The sequence below is a fragment of the Microcaecilia unicolor genome, chromosome 9, assembly GCF_901765095.1.
Source record: "Microcaecilia unicolor chromosome 9, aMicUni1.1, whole genome shotgun sequence".
In the NCBI taxonomy this organism is placed as follows: domain Eukaryota; kingdom Metazoa; phylum Chordata; class Amphibia; order Gymnophiona; family Siphonopidae; genus Microcaecilia; species Microcaecilia unicolor.
Window position 1 is genome coordinate 67,986,183 of NC_044039.1, and position 17,081 is coordinate 68,003,263.

At 48.1% G+C, this 17,081-nt stretch overlaps 1 protein-coding gene across 8 annotated transcripts in view; it reads left to right on the forward strand.

Annotated features, from left to right (window-relative positions):
* The window catches only part of PPARA (peroxisome proliferator activated receptor alpha), a 652,237-nt gene that overhangs the window by 536,108 nt on the left and 99,048 nt on the right, over nucleotides 1-17,081 (forward strand). For all 8 annotated transcript variants that reach the window (XM_030213762.1, XM_030213761.1, XM_030213757.1 and 5 more), the window contains one exon: nucleotides 3,875-4,322. In XM_030213762.1, coding sequence (XP_030069622.1) covers nucleotides 3,875-4,322 — 448 coding nt within the window. The remainder of the gene's footprint in view (nucleotides 1-3,874; nucleotides 4,323-17,081) is intronic.

Sequence of the window (17,081 nt, forward strand, 5' to 3'; positions counted from 1 at the left end):
CTTATCTCGACAGTTGGCTGGTAAAGAGCACCTCGGAGGATGGTGCTCTGGAGTCCATGTGATTGACTATTCAGGTGCTAGAGCTACTGGGGTTCGTAATAAATTACTCCAAGTCCCATCTCACTCCTGTACAGAAATTGAAGTTCATTGGAGCACTGCTGGACACGAAAACAGCTCGGGCTTATCTCCCTGAGACAAGGGCAGACAACCTCCTGTCCCTGGTGTCTATAGTTCAAGCATCTCAGCAGGTCACAGCTCCGCAGATGTTGAGACTTTTGGGGCACATGGCCTCCACAGTTCATATAACTCCCATGGCACATCTACATATGAGATCAGCTCAATGGACCCTAGCTTCCCAGTGGTTTCAAGCTGCAGGGGATCGAGAAGATGCAGTCTAACTGTCCACCAGTTTTAGGAATTCTCTTCAGTGGTGGACGATTCGATCCGTTTTGACCATGGGGCGCCCATTCCAAGTTCCTCAGCCACAGAAAGTTCTGACGACGAATGCATCTCTCCTGGGGCGAGGAGCTCATGTAGATGGGCTTCACACTCAGGGAGCCTGGTCCTTTCAGGAAAAAGGTCTGCAGATCAATCTCCTGGAATTAAGAGCAATTTGGAAGGCTCTAAAGGCTTTCCGAGATCATCTGTCCAATCAAATCATTTTGATTCAAACAGACATTCAGGTTGCAATGTACTACACCAAGAAGCAGGGTTCACCGGATCTCGCCCTGGCAGCGTTCAGCGTGATTGAATGTATGTCCAGCAGTAGCTGGCAATTCATTTAGAACATTCTGCTCATACATTGTGAAGATATACCCTGACCCCTGAGGCAGGCACTTGTGCGCCGAAACACGGCCCGTGTCGGGTCTTTTTCACAATAAAGGACGGCTATTATCTCTTTCTTGAAGGCCCAGTGGTGCTTTTCTTTGTCTGTGTTGTATACTTGTATGCTGTAATACCCTCTCTTTTGTTACTATGCAAACCTTCACCAGTGCCATAGGATCTCAACGTTGTTCTCACCCAGCTGATGAGAGCTCCTTTTGAGCCACTAATTCCTGCCATCTGAAGTACTTGACCTGGAAGGTCATTTTCTTGGTGGCTGTTACTTCAGCTCGTAGGGTCAGTGAGCTTCAGGCCTTAGTAGTGCATGCACCTTATACTAAGTTTGATCACAACAGAGTAGTCCTCCGCACGCATCCTAAGTTCCTGTCGAAGGTGGTGTCGGAGTTCCATCTGAACCAGTCGATTGTCTTGCCAACATTTTTCCCCGTCCTCATGCCCACCCTGGTGAAAACAGCTTGCACACCTTGGACTGCAAGAGAGCATTGGTCTTTTACGTGGAGCGGACAAAGCCCTTCAGACAATCCGCTCAGTTGTTTGTTGCTTTTGATCCCAATAGAAGGGGAGTCGCCATTGGAAAACACACAGTCTCTAGTTGGCTAGCAGATTGCATATCCTTCACATATGCCCAAGCTGGGCTGGCTTTGGAGGGCCATGTCACAGCTCATAACGTCAGAGCCATGGCTGCATCAGTGGCTCACTTAAAGTCAGCCTCCATTGAAGAGATTTGCAAACCTGCAATGTGGTCTTCAGTCCACACATTCACCTCACATTACTGTCTTGAACAGGATACCCGATGCGACAGTCGGTTTGGGCAGTCAGTGCTGTAGAATCTGTTCAGGGTTTAGAATCCAACTCTAACCCCCTAGGCCCATTTTATTCTGTTCCAGGCTGCATTCTCAGCTAGCTGTATATAGTTGTCAGGTCAACCTATGTTATGTCCTCACCGTTGCAAGGCCCAATTGACCAATGTTTATTGTTTTGGGTGAGCCTGGATGCTAGGGATACCACACGTGTGAGAATAATGCAGCCTGCTTGTCCTCGGAGAAAGCGAAGATACATACCTGTAGCAGGTATTCTCCGAGGACAGCAGACTGATTATTCTCACAATCCCGCCCACCTTCCTTTGGAGTTATTTGTTATGCTTTTAGATGTGATTGAGGTCTGTGCTTGCTCGGCAAGTCAGTCTGCACATGAGCAGTGTGCGCTGCACGCGCGCCAGAACACTCTAGCAAAGTTTTTTTGTTTTGCTGTGGCAAATTGCTGGTTCCCGGGCCGACGTGGACGTCGACCCACGTGTGAGAATAATCAGCCTGTTGTCCTTGAAGAATACCTGCTACAGGTAAGTATCTTCGCTTTCCCAGTGGCGAGATCATCAGTGGTTTTCCATAGATGGAAAAATGTGGGGACTATTTTTCTTTTTCTGGTATTAAATGAGGATGGCACCTGTAAGTCCTTTACAGATTTGTGTGCGAGTAAGCATTTTAATTATCAAGACTATTTCTCTTACTTTCAGCTACAACATTACATTACCTCGTTGCCCCAAGCCTCTTTGTCGTTGAGGGTGTGGAAGCAATTAGTGGAGATCTATGATTTGGAGGCCCAGCTGGTGGTCCCCCAGAAATATTTTCATCGTCAACTACGGGAGGCTTTACCCATGATGGGTTATGTGGCCTTTGCACAGAGTTGGTCCCATGAATTGGGGTTCCAGATTCAGGATAAACAACTTCAGTCTTGCATGCTCACGTGCTATAAAACCTTTGAGAGTGCTGATATCTGGGAGTTGCAGTATTATTTCATTATGCGCCTTTACATCTCCCCCCTTAGGGCTTTTAGGGCTACTTTGTGCCCTTGTGATGATTGTCTGAGGTTTGCGGGAACCGGGGCACATCTAGGCCATATGTTTTGGCTCTGTCCTCTGGTTTTGGCATTTTGGACAACTTTGTGTGTACATGTTTCTAGGATATTGAGAATCAAGTGGCGGCCCACCCCTGCTTTGTTGTTTGACTCCTTTCATATAGGGGGACTTAATAATGTGGGGCTGACTTGACTGCTTTCAAACCGCCCTTCGATCCAACATTGGCGGGCTTTTATGATCTCTATGAGTGCTTTGGAACGTAAAGATGTTCATGATCTAGCTTCACAAAAGGATGACCACCTCTTTCAACGCTGTTTTCTCTTCTGGGATACCTTAATGCTGACTGCTCACAGCAGAAGTTTTAATGGTTAATGTCCTCTGACTGTACAGGTGTTGTTTCTTGTGTAGGGAGGAATGGGGGTTGGGGTGGGGTAATGGGGGTGGTGATAAAGCATGGGTTTCCAATTTATCTAGTTGCTGTTTTGCATATGTGACATATGGGCAGCAGTTCATGTCAAAAGGATAAATTGTACACTGTATATTTGTTGTTTTACTCATATGTCCATTTTATAAATAAAGTTGGAAAAAAATATTTTAGTGTATGCAATGGGAGTAACCTTAAAAATACCCTTTTGATCAAGTTCCAAATATGTGTCTTAAAGGATAGATCAGCATCAATGATTGCTACTGTGTTGAAGTCTGTGTATGTTGCGGTACTTTTTGTTACCTCAGCTCTGAAGAATTTCTAGTACTCAAGCTTTTGAGATGACATGGGTTCATTTTTTTTAGATAAGTGACTGTTAATGTGGAGAAACAGGGATGGAGCCAGGCTTTCTAGTGTCCCCTTACAAAGTAGTACCCCTTCCTCCCCCTGGGACTGCAGCTGTCAACCTACCTTCATTGCGAAGGTGCAGGAAAGAACTCTGGTGCGTCTCCCAGTCTTACGAAACTTGCACTGGAATTCCTTCCTTAAAAGTAAAGATCAGAGTTGCATGGGCAGACAGGGTCAGCACAACAGAGGTAACAACATGGTGTTTGCATCAGGTTTTGGCATCCCCCACACTGTGCTTACCACACTTGCCATTTTGAACCAGCACTGTGGAGAAGTGATCAAAAATGTAAACGGTTACTTTTTAAAAAATAAAATACTACAATAATTATGTTCTTCCATTTTAGCCATTTGTTATACATGATATGGAAACCCTGTGCATGGCAGAGAAGACACTGGTGGCAAAATTGGTAGCCAATGGAATACAGAACAAGGAAGCAGAAGTTCGGTTCTTCCATTGCTGTCAATGTACATCTGTAGAAACTGTAACAGAACTGACAGAATTTGCCAAGTCCATCCCTGGCTTCATACACTTAGACTTGAATGATCAGGTGACCTTATTAAAATACGGTGTTTATGAAGCCATGTTTGCTATGCTAGCATCTTTAATGAATAAAGATGGGATGCTGGTAGCCTATGGAAGTGGTTTTATAACTCGGGAGTTCCTGAAAGGTCTAAGGAAGCCAGTCGGTGACATGATGGAACCCAAGTTTGAGTTTGCAATGAAATTCAATGCACTGGAACTGGATGATAGTGATATATCTCTTTTCGTGGCTGCTCTTATTTGCTGTGGAGGTAAGCTTCTAATATTCCTTTTTATTGATGATATATCAGTTGACAGTTTATATTTTTAAAATGTCATTGTTTCATATTGAAACCATTCATTTTACCCAAAGTAGGTCATTCTAGACCAAATAGGTGCAAGTGTTTCTTAGCAGATCTGCTCCTCAAATGTTGAGGACAAGTCTTTTTTCAAAGTACCTTCTTTGGTCTTTGGCTATTAGAGTGTACCACATCAGGTATCCTTGGAGAATTGAGGGGCCCTTTTACAGAGCGGTGGTAAGCCCAACTTGGACTTGCCACTCGCTCTTCCAGGACTACTGTTGGCCCAACGAGGTCACTGGTGGTAGTCCTGCCCCAAGCGTGTGCTATTTCTGGGGCAAAAAGAAACTCCCCGGAACTGGCTTGCGCGGCAGTAACCCGGCGCTAATCAGGCGTCGCCGCACACTGCCCGGTTACCGCCGGGTTAGCACGGGAGCCCTTATCGCAACCTCGATGGGTGGTGGTAAGGGCTCCCTGCCGCATGGCCATGTGATAAGAGTTCTCTTAGGCATGGCCATGTATGTCTGGGACCTTTTTTACGAGTTGCGCTAAAAAGGGCCCTTTTTCCCGCAGCGTGGTAAAAGGATCCCTGAATGCATTAAAATAAGACTCTTTGTATATTCACTTTTTATCAGAACTCATTCATGTTTGCAGATAAAACCTTTTAAAACAGAAATATGGTTACACACAATTATTCCATTATCCATAACAACAACAGAAACATTGTGTAACATCAAGAAGAACTTAAAGTATATAAAATAACTTACCTGGAATGTGTTCACCAGTGGCTGGTAAACATGAGTCATGATTTACACACTCAAATACTCAAAACCTTTTGGGCGTAGATTGCATACACATGTAAAATCTGATTTTAGAAAGCCGGTATATCAGCACTTAGTGTAGGCTGCAAGGTGGCGTGGTTTTGGTGTGATGTGGGCGGGCTTTGGAATAAATGTATATGTGGGAAAATTTGCAGGTCATAATTTACACCTGCTGTTTCACACATGCAGGTTTTCTGAAAGTGCAGATTTCGTCCAGCCGTTTACAGGAGGGACTAAGGGAGATATCCTCCTTAATCCCCCATCGTTTAATTTTGCATCCAGGTCAGAATTTAATGACAGTTGTGGTCTGTGTGTCTTATTAATGGCATATACACTTGTAGGTTTGCAAAATGATAACATTCACGAATAAGCACCGACATATATGTGAAACATTTCATGACATACATGTATTAATAGCGATGTTTTCTCTATTAATTTTTTTTTCACGCTTCTTTGTAAAATGAATGTTCTCTCTGCATGTGCCACCACATGCTTTTAGAGTCCTTCATATACTGTAGAACAGGCTATAAGTTGGCAGATCCTGTTCTAAAATACTACCAGAATTGTATGCATCCCACCTTGGATGTATCAATTCCCATTTTGAAAAATAAATCCCAATAAATACAGAAACTCCTCTAAATACAGTGTCACAAGAACGATGGCTGTTGAAACTATTTATTATTTTTACTCATTCTCCATAACCAGAAGGAAAAGCCTCAAATTTATTATTGGCACCCCATGGTGCTTTTACATGCTCTGTCATTGGCAAAAAACATTTTGCAGTTAAATCATCATTACATCAGGGAGCCCTTCAGATCACAGCATGGAATGGTGCACAAAAACTATGCTGTAGTCCCAAAGGCTTTCTGATTCAATGGTGATCTAACTGTAAAATGCTGGCCATTCTTGATAAGCTCAGAACATTATGCTAAGAACATTGAAAGTTCTACATTTTTTCACATGTATGAGGATTTTTCATATATATGATGTTATTGAGGTGAATTTGCTTGAAGGAACAGGAAGGTTTTCGCAAATGATAAAGCATGTAGAAGCATCATGGAGTGCTAATAATGGTTCTGAGACTTTTTCTTCCGGTTATGGAGAATGAGTAGAAATAAGAAATAACTATTGTTCTTGTAACACACTATTTAGAGGATTTGTTTTTTGAACAGTGCTCCAATCCTCATTTCTACTGGGTTCCATTCCAGTTTCTACATTCTCTAAAATGGGATGGATATCCTATGTATTTTAAATATATATACATATGGATAATATTGGGCTGTTTAAATTGCTAAATGGCCTAATATCATCAGTATTCAAAAAAAAAAATAGGGCCACAGTGAGGGCAAGTGGTGCAATGATCCAGAAAGTGGCAAATTCAACTTCTGTCTGGATGTGTCACACATTCATTTATAGGGCAATTGTATAAGCTGGCACCTAGATTTCCATATCCCTTATGCATATCAGAGGTGCCAATAATAATTTGCAGTTATGCATGTATGGACACTAGACTCTATTTTATGAGTGCTTAAGTGCTATAGCTTGTAACTACAAGGGGATGTACATGTGGGCAAGCCATAGGTGTGTCGCTAAGCAACATGCTGAACTTTTCGAATACTATCAGTTGCACACATTTCATTGCACATTTAGTTCCATCTACCTAAACCAGCCATTGACCTGGCATAAGTAGGTGCACCAAAATTTTGGCACACCAAAGTGGCTTTAGGTTAGAATTCTATAACAACTTAGGCATGCCCATATGCCATTATAGAATTAGCACTCAGCATATTTCATTGTTGTACCTATATTGAGGTGCCAAGTTAAAGAATTACTCCCTTAGTTTAAAATTACCAAATAGCAGGCCTAAATTAAAATGATATTTCTTAGCATCAGCTTACACTGTTCTGAACCAGCAGATGAAGGTAGAGAAAACTGAATTCAACCAGTGACATCACCGGCTATAAAGTGTGGTGCTCTCTTGAACAACCCAGTATTTTCTCTATCTTCCAGCAAGTAGTAGGTGGTGCTCTCTTGAACAACCCAGTATTTTCTCTATCTTCCAGCAAGTAGTAGGTTGTGCTCGGTCCCTAGCCTAGATCCCCACTCTGCTGGCCATAACTATATAGCATGGTTAAGCCTAACAGCCACTCCCAGATCACAGTATTAGGACCATACCTGGTTGAACTTGGAGCGTGACTTCGCAGCTCCCAGTCATACTCCTTAGTTCCACTAGGTGGTGCTTTGGCTTGGTCCTGAGGGATATCGCCTAAGGGGTGCGGGTTCCCATCCCCCCACCCCTCGCCTATTCACCCTGCTTGAGTGTGTCTCCCACGGACTCCCTCTGCAGCTCCCAGGTGCCTAAATTCCCCCCAACTTGCTCTGGGCATCATTTTTCCTTGTTTTTGGGAATAAGGCTTTTTTGCTGCACCTGTCTCTTTAAGAAAAAAAAAACAGAGCAGCCCTGAACAAGGAAATCCCCTAGCTTGCAACTGAGGGATTACCCTGTAATTAAGGGAATTTCCCTTAACTAGCACCCCCAAAGAGCCCGGGATGGCGCAGGACCCAGATCCCGAGGCCAAGACAGGTACAGGTAGAGTGTCAGGGATGCCCTCCGGGAAGCGCTGCTCTGTCTACAGTTCCAGTTCTATCTGCACACAGTGCAGTGGACCGTTTCCAACTTCGTAAACCAGTCAGGAGGGCCTCCAGAGTTGATTTGTTTCCCCCCCCCCCCCCCCCCCCCCCACAGACACATCAGGACTTGTGGTCCTGATTTCAGCTGGAACTGCGGCCATTTTGTCTCCCTTGAGAATGTCTTCTCGTGCTACTTCTCAGTAGCAGGAATCTGTCCCTTCCATTTCAGGGCTCGGGGTATGGGGAGTCTGGGGGGGGGGGGGGTTCTGATGGGGCCCTGGAGCTTTTAGGCTCCACAGCTTAGTACAGTTCATCCAGCATCAGTTGCGCTCAGATGGGGGACCCTGGTTTGGGTTTTAAGAGATTTAGAACTGAGGGTGCTGTAGGCACCAATACCCTTCGAAGAGGTGGGGGAGGAATCTTAGGCTTTCTCGGACTCTCAGTCTGCAGGGATCTCTGAGGCTCCTCCATCTCAAGAAGCAGAGGAGGAGCGATCCTATATGATCCCTCTTTTAGCAAAAGGAGCTGTATCATCTTATTGACAAGGTTTCTAGGGCTCTTTCTATGCTTCAGACTCCATTTGCGGACCCTGTTGAGGGAGATCCACTGCTGGAAGGGCTTGCTGGGCCCCTTAAGCATTTTCCTCTTCACAAGGCTCTTACCTGCATGATGATGGTGGAGTGGGGAAAATCCAGATGGTCCCTTTTAGAGGCACCAGGGCTTTGGATCATCTTTATACCTTTACTCTGGAGGAGGCTGAAAAGTATTGATCCTTTCCTAAGGTGGACACTCTGGTCACAGTGGTTACTAAGGTGACTGCTATGCTGATCCAGGTGGACTCAGCTCTAAAGGAGCATCATGACAAGAAGATGGAGCAGCAGCTCTGTCTGCCCTTTTCTGTGAGGACATCCAGTATTCAGGCTGCCATTTGTGGCAGTTAATTGGCAAGGGCCATGCTGCGGTGGTGGCAGCAGCTCCCAGAGTCCCCAGAGGTGGTTGCTTGGAGTCTGGGGCAGCCTTTTTGGCAGATGTTCTGTATGGTCTGGTCCGCTTAGCTTCCCACTCAGTGGTCACTTTGATGGTTGGGCACTGGTGGATGTTGCTTCGCCACTGGATGGTGGATGTGGCCTCCAAAAAGCTGTTGAGTCAGCTGCCCTTTAGAAAAGTCCTGGAGAAGCTGGTAAAACATATGGGGGAGGCATGGTCTGTCTAGCTCCTCATTTGTGGCAGAAAGGCTCTCAGCATTCCTTTGCTTCCAAGGGGCTCACTAGAGGGTCAGAGTGGTTTGGGCCCATCTACATCCCTACGTCTCAGGGGAGTGGCTAGGGCAGGTCCTTTTTGAGAAGGGTTCCTTTTGAGACCCCAAAAGAGCCAGTTCTGCTGGTTTTTCTGGTGAAGCTGCTGCTGCACCCCTCCCCTCCCCCCATTTCTGCCCAGTGAGGCTGCAGTGGACCCCTTGTCAATGCGAGTGGGAGGCAGGCTGTCTATTTTTCAGGAAGATTGGGCCGCATCACCTCAAATAAGTAGGTCCTGGAGGTGGTTGGCAGGAGGTATTTTCCAGTGTCCGATGCTTTCATGGCCTCATTCTGAGGCTCAGCTCTGAAACAGGCAGTTGCTTCTACCCTGCAGAATCCTGTGTGCACTCAGGGCAGTAGAGGCTGGGCCTCTAGTGTAGCATGAACTAGGATGGTACTCCATATATGTTGTGGTGCCGAAGAAAGGTAGCTCTTTCCATCCCATCTTAGATCTCAAAGGGATCAGCGCTTGTCTCAGGAACCAACTCTTTCAGATAGAGACATCACACTCAGTCATAGCATCGGTGCAGCTGGGGAAATTCCTAACTTCCATAGACCTCAAGGAGGCTTATCTACCTATCTCCACTGTGGATTATCACTGGAGATACCTGCACCTGTGTGGTGGGCAAGCATTTTCCATTTTAGGCCTTGCCCTTTGGCCTGGCTGCAGTACTTTTTTCTAAGGTGCTGGCGGTGGTGGCAGTGCATCTTCGGCACCAGGGTATTCGGGTTTACCTGTAGCAGGGCGACTGGCTGATTCAGGTGGACTCTGCAGCGGGGGCTAGTCAGGCCACCGATAAGGTCATCTCTCTCCTAGTTTGCTTAGGCTGGGTCGTGAATCGTCCTTGTAGTCATCTGTTTCTGCCCCCGGTTCTGGAGTACCTGGGAGCTCGCTTTGACTTGAGTCAGGGAATGGTGTTTCTTTCGAAGGAGCAGGTGCAGAAATGCTGGTTATGCGAGCTTCCACAACCCATGGTCTGGCACTACTTGCAGCTCCTGGTCTGGCACTACTTGCAGCTTCTTGGCTCCATGGCAGCTACACTAGAGGTGGTGCCTTGGGCAAGGGCTTATATACATCCTCTGCAGAGGGCCCTTTTGTCCTGGTGGGATCCAACCTCTTAGGACTCCACTCTTCCATTGCCGCTCAGGGAAGTCTGGTGAATCATTGGAGTGGGGTCCCTCTGGATCCTACTCAGTGGGTGCTGGTCACCACAGATGAGTGTCTCCTTGCCTGGAGAGCTCACTGCCTGGGACGAGTAGTACAGGGCACCTGATAAAAAAAATTTTGGTATATTAAAAGCAGGAAGCTGGCAAAAGAATCGGTTGGGCCGCTGGATGACTGAGGGGTAAAAGGGGAGATCAAGGAAGACAAAGACGTAGCGGAGAGTTTGAATGAATTCTTTGCTTTGGCCTTCACCGAGGAAGATTTGGGTGGGATACCAGTGTCGGAAATGATATTTCAAGCGGACGAGTCTGAGAAACTTACTTCACGGTAAACCTGGAGGACGTAATGGGGCAGTTCAGCAAACTGAAGAGTAGCAAATCTCCTGGACCGGGTGGCATTCATCCTTAAAATCGAGTGTGGTACCGGAAGATTGGAGGGTGGCCAATGTAACGCCCATTTTAAAAAAAGGTTCCAGGGGAGATCCGGGAAATTATAGACCGATGAGTCCGACGTCGGTGCCAAGGAAAATGGTAGAGCCTATTATTAAAAACAAAATTACAGAGCACATCCAAGGACATGGATTACTGAGACAGAGTCAGCACGGCTTTTGTGTGGGGAAATCTTGCCTGACCAATTTACTTCAATTCTTTGAAGGAGTAAACAAACATTTGGACAAAGGGGAGCCGGTTGATATTGTGTGTCTGGATTTTCAAAAGGCGTTTGACAAGGTACCTTATGAAAGGCTACAGAGGAAATTGGAGGGTCATGGGATAGAAGGAAATGTCCTATTGTGGATTAAAAACTGGTTGAAGGATAGGAAACAGAGAGTGGGGTTAAATGGGCACAATGGAGAAGGGTAGTTAGTGGGGTTCCTCAGGGGTCTGTGCTAGGACCGCTGCTTTTTAATTTATTTATAAATGATTTAGAGATGGGAGTAACTAGCGAGGTAATTAAATTTGCTGATGACACAAAGTTATTCAAAGTCGTTAACTTGCGACAGGATTGTGAAAAATTACAGAAAGACCTTACAAGACTGGGAGACTGGGCAGCTAGATGGCAGATGACGTTTAATGTGAGCAAGTGCATGTGGGGAAAAAAGAACCCGAATTATAGCTACGTCATGCAAGGTTCCACGTTAGGAGTTACGGACCAAGAAAGGGATCTGGGTGTCGTCGTCGATAATACACTGAAACCTTCTACTCAGTGTGCTGCTGCGGCTCGGAAAGTGAATAGAATGTTGGGTATTATTAGGAAAGGTATGGAAAACAGGTGTGAGGATGTTATAATGCCGTTATATCGCTTCATGGTGCGACCGCACCTTGAGTATTGTGTTCAATTCTGGTCGCCGCATCTCAAGAAAGATATAGTGGAATTGGAAAAGGTGCAGCGAAGGGTGACTAAAATGATAGCGGGGATGGGACGACTTCCCTATGAAGAAAGACAAAGGAGGCTAGGTCTTTTCAGCTTGGAGAAGAGACGGCTGAGGGGAGACATGATAGAGGTATATAAAATAATGAGTGGAGTGGAACAGGTGGATGTGAAGCGTCTGTTCACGCTTTCCAAAAATACTAGGACTATGGGGCATGCGATGAAACTACAGTGTAGTAAATTTAAAACAAATCGGAGAAAATTTTTCTTCACCCAACGTGTAATTAAACTCTGGAATTCGTTGCTGGAGAACGTGGTGAAGGCGGTTAGCTTGGCAGAGTTTAAAAAGGGGTTAGACGGTTTCTTAAAGGACAAGTCCATAAACCGCTACTAAATGGACTTGGGAAAAATCCACAATTCCAGGAATAAAATGTATAGAATGTTTGTACGTTTGGGAAGCTTGCCAGGTGCCCTTGGCCTGGATTGGCCGCTGTCATGGATAGGATGCTGGGCTCGATGGACCCTTGGTCTTTTCCCAGTGTGACATTACTTACGTACTTATGTACTTATGGTCCAGCCAGGAGGCATCCTGGTCCATCAACGCCCTGGAAACCTGGGCGCAGTTAGCTCTGCTGGAGTTTCAACCGCTCCTGGAAGGGAAAGTGGTCAGAATGATGTCGGACAACACAACAGTGGTGATTTACATCAACAGGCAGAGCAGGACCCGGAGTCAGATGGTAGCCCTGGAGGCATCAAGCCTCTGCCACCGGCGGAAGTGCATCTGCAGGCTATTTCAGCAGTTCAGATTGCAACAAGCGGGCTTTCTCAGTCACTCTCTGCTGGATCTAGGAGAGTGGGAGCTGGGGCAGCAGGCCTTTCATCTCGTAGTGGAGCTGGGGGCCTCCTCAGTTCAACACAGGGAAATTTGATAACAAGAGATGGCATGAGCCTATCTTACCCATTATGTGGGCTGAAGCCAATAGGCGGAGCTTGTTGCCTTATCAATTTCATAGTTCTGGGTCTATCAAGATGGTGGCGGCTGCTTTGGGGAGAATTAAAGCCTCCTTGGGTGGAGTGGATGGAGTCTGTCTTCAGCCTGGTGATATCATGCCATCTCCTGTTATTAAACCTGCTTGGTTCAACCTGATGGCTTCGAATGCCAATTCGAAGGTGGAGCACTTCTTCAGTTGATGGGAGGGACCCAGCTTCTCAGGGGATAGATGCCCTGGTTCAGCCTTGGCCGGTGGCAGTGCTGTTCTATGTATTCCCTCCATGGCCTCTGTTGGACCGAGTGTTGCACAGGATTGCTCGTCATCCTCATTTGGTCCTGCTGGTAGCACCAGATTGGCCCAACACACCTTGGTACATGGATCTCCAGCGCCTGCTAGTAAGCAACCCTCTTCCTCAGCTCAGGGGGTAGGGGGCTCCTTTGACATGGGCCGGTAGACATGGCGGCTTCCTATACATGCCAGATTATGGTTTAAATTTTACTGTTTCCTGTATAAGATTTATACAGTCTTGCCCCTTCATATCTTATGCATCACTTTGTTTTCTTACAAAAATCTAGGACTACTAGATCATTAGCTTTATTTGCTTATTGATCGGAGGTCGACGGGATGCATTGTGGGTAGCGGCTGTGATTCAGCGCTGCTCCGGTGTCCTCACCCCCACTGACTTCACAGCAAAAAAGTAACTTTAACTTGCCCTAAAAAACCGCAACCGCCAGCGATACCGAGGCAAACAGTGTATGGATCAGTTTGTGTGCCCGATGCCACTCGGAGCGACCCGCAGAGGATCCAAACTGGAAAAAGAAAAATCACCATCGCCTAGCGCTGCTTCCAAGATGGCGCAGGCGAAAACTGATACGAGCGGGGAATTCAGCGAAAAACAGCTGGCACAAATCACGGCGGCGGTGGGAGTGGCGCTGACCCCGCGATTCACCGCATTAAGTGGTCAGCTAGACAAGTTGGATGCCATGCTGATGGACACGATAAAAAGAACGGGTGAGGTGGAACAGCAGGTCTCGGAGCTGGAAGACTCATGGGGCCAGTATGCACCAGAAATCTCACGCCTGAACGACCAACTAAAACTCCAGCAAGAGAAACTGGAAGATATTGAAAATAGAACCCGTAGGTGTAATTTAAGAATTGTCGGACTCCCTGAAAAGCTGGCAGATAAATCGCTGGGACATGTGTATATCCCTTCATCTTCTCATTCGCTATACAACTTGTTATCTCTGTAAAATGATATCTCCGAGGACAAGCAGGCTGCTTGTTCTCACGACTGGGTTGACGTCCACGGCAGCCCCCACCAACCGGAACAAAACTTCGCAGGCGGTCCCGCACGCAGGGCACGCCCCACCGCGCATACGCGGCCGTCTTCCCGCCCGTGCGCGACCGTTCCCGCTCAGTTTTTTCGATTCCGCGCTGGAGAGAGACGTGTATCGTCTCTCTCTGTCAGCCCCGGAAAACGGATCGCGGGCCTAGCTGCGAGCTTTTTTCTCTCTTTCGTGCGCGTTCGCAGCCCCTTTTTTCATTCTTGTTAAAAAAAAAAAAAAAGAAGTTTGTCCCCTCGTCGTCTTTAGCCGCGGGGGCGCCTCGTTGCGGCCTTGTGGCCGCGCGGTTGTTTCTTTTTTCGGGTGTGCTTTTCACCGCCACCATCGACGACTTTGACTTTTGGTCCCGAGCGGATTCAAAAAGTGTGGTCGTTGCGGCCGGCAGATCTCGCAAACCGATACCCACGCTTGGTGCCTCCAGTGCCTTGGGCCGGAGCATAATACCAAGACGTGCACCTTGTGTCTCAGCTTGCGGAAGCGGACACAGGTGGCGAGGCAAGTTCTTCGGGACCATCTTTTTGGAACTTGCGCCGGCCCCTCGATGGCATCGGTGTCGACGGCCGTATCTTCGGTACCGGTACAGATGTCAACGAAATCGGCACTGACGATGGCACCGACCCTAGGAGTACAGGTACCGTTGGCCCGCCGGTCCACTGGCGACGGCGGGGGTGAGCAGCCGCGTGGGCAATCGGCCCCGGCCACTCCCTCTACCCAGGGCCATCGGGACCGAACCCTGTCAGACCCAATCCCTCGAGGCCGGGGGGGTTCTACCTCCTCTTCATCTCTGCCGCCGAGCGCCGATGACAGCCATCGAAAGAAGACTAAAAAGCACCGTCATCGGTCGCCCACGGCGCACGGGACTACCAGCTCCGGCGCCTCCAGAGATGATTCGACGCCGAGGAAGCGGCAGTGCCGAGAGGAGCGTTCCCCCTCGGTTGAAGAGGTGTCGCTGAGTCAGTCCATGGGTACTTCGGTACCGTTTCCTGGACCCGAGCAGCTTCCGGCACCGACACCCACACCGGCCCCCCTGCCTTTCCCGACAGCGGGCCTTGACGAGTGCCTCTGAGCCATCCTTCCAGGGATTCTGGAAGGGCTGATGCGCCAGGCTTTGCCTCGTGGTGGTGGCGGCGTATCTACGCAAGCTGGGAGTGCATGTGTTCCCGTATCTCGACGATTGGCTGGTCAAGAGCACCTCAGAGGCAGGAGCTCTTCGGTCCATGCAGTGTACTATCCACCTTCTGGAGCTGCTGGGGTTTGTGCTAAATTACCCGAAGTCCCATCTCCAGCCAGTCCAATCTCTGGAATTCATAGGAGCGCTGCTGAATTCTCAGACGGCTCAGGCCTTCCTGCCCGAAGCAAGGGCGCAGAACCTTCTGTCCCTTGCCTCGCAGACCAGAGCGTCTCAGCAGATCACAGCTCGGCAGATGTTGAGACTCCTGGGTCATATGGCCTCCACAGTTCATGTGACTCCCATGGCTCGCCTTCACATGAGACCTTGCTCAAGGACCCTAGCTTCCCAGTGGTGCCAAGCTACCAGGAATCTAGAGATGTCATCCGTCTGTCCATCAGTTGCCGCAATTCGCTGCACTGGTGGACCATTCAGACCAATTTGACCCTGGGACGGTCCATTTCCAAATTCCGCAGCCCACAAAAGTGCTGACGATGATGCATCTCGCCTGGGGTGGGGAGCTCATGTCATGGACTCCACACCCAGGGTCCTGTGGGTCCCTCCAGAACAGGATCTTCAGATCAACCTCCTGGAGCTCCGAGCGGTCTGGAACGCACTGAAGGCTTTCAGAGATCGGCTGTCCTACCAAATCAAGCCAAATTCGGACAGACAATCAGGTTGCAATGTATTACATCAACAAGCAGGGGGGCACCGGATCTCGCCCCCTGTGTTCAGGATAGCCGTCGGGATGTGGCGTTGGGCTTGCCAGTTTGGCATGCTTCTCCAAGCCCACATACCTGGCAGGCATAAACAAACAGTCTGGGCCAACAGACTGAGCAGAGTCATGCAACTGCACGAGTGGTCGCTCCATTCCAGAGTGGTACGCAAGATCTTCCGAGAGTGGGGCACTCCCTCGGTGGACCTTTTCGCCTCTCAGACCAACCACAAGCTGCCTCTCTTCTGTTCCAGACTACAGGCACACGGCAGACCTGGCGTCGGATGCCTTTCTCCTCCATTGGGGGACCCGGCCTCCTGTATGCTTATCCTCCCATACCTTTGGTGGGGAAGACCTTACTGAAGCTCAAGCATGACCACGGACACATGATTCTGATAGCGCCTTTTGGCCCCGTCAGATCTGGTTCCCTCTACTTCTGGAGTTGTCCTCCGAAGAACCGTGGAGATTGGAGTGTTTTCCGACCCTCATTTCGCAGAACAACGGAGCGCTTCTGCACCCCAACCTTCAGTCTCTGGCTCTCACGGCCTGGATGTTGAGGGCGTAGACTTTGCTTCGCTGGGTCTGTCTGAGGGTGTCTCCCGCATCTTGCTTGCCTCTAGAAAGGATTCCACTAAAAAGAGTTACTTTTTCAAGTGGAGGAGGTTTTGTCGTTTGGTGTGAGAGCAAGGCCCTAGAACCTCGCTCTTGTACTGCACAGAACCTGCTTGAATACCTTCTGCACTTATCAGAGTCTGGCCTCAAGACCAACTCAGTAAGGAATCACCTTAGTGCGATTAGTGCTTACCATTATCATGTAGAGGGTAAAGCCATCTCTGGAGAGCCTTTAGTCGTTCGATTCATGAGAGGCTTGCTTTTGTCAAGGCCCCCTGTCGAGCCTCCTGCGGTGTCATGGGATCTCAACGTCGTCCTCACCCAGCTGATGAAACCTCCTTTTGAGCCACTGAATTCCTGCCATCTGAAGTACTTGACCTGGAAGGTCATTTTCTTGGTGGCAGTTACTTAAGCTCGTAGAGTCAGTGAGCTGCAAGCCCTGGTAGCTCATGCTCCTTATACAAAATTTCATCATAACAGAGTAGTACTCCGCACTCACCCTACGTTTGTGCCAAAGGTGGTGTCGGAGTTCCATCTTAACCAGTCAATTGTCTTGCCAACATTCTTCCCCAGACCACATACCCGCCCTGCTGAACGTCAGTTGCACACATTGGACTGCAAG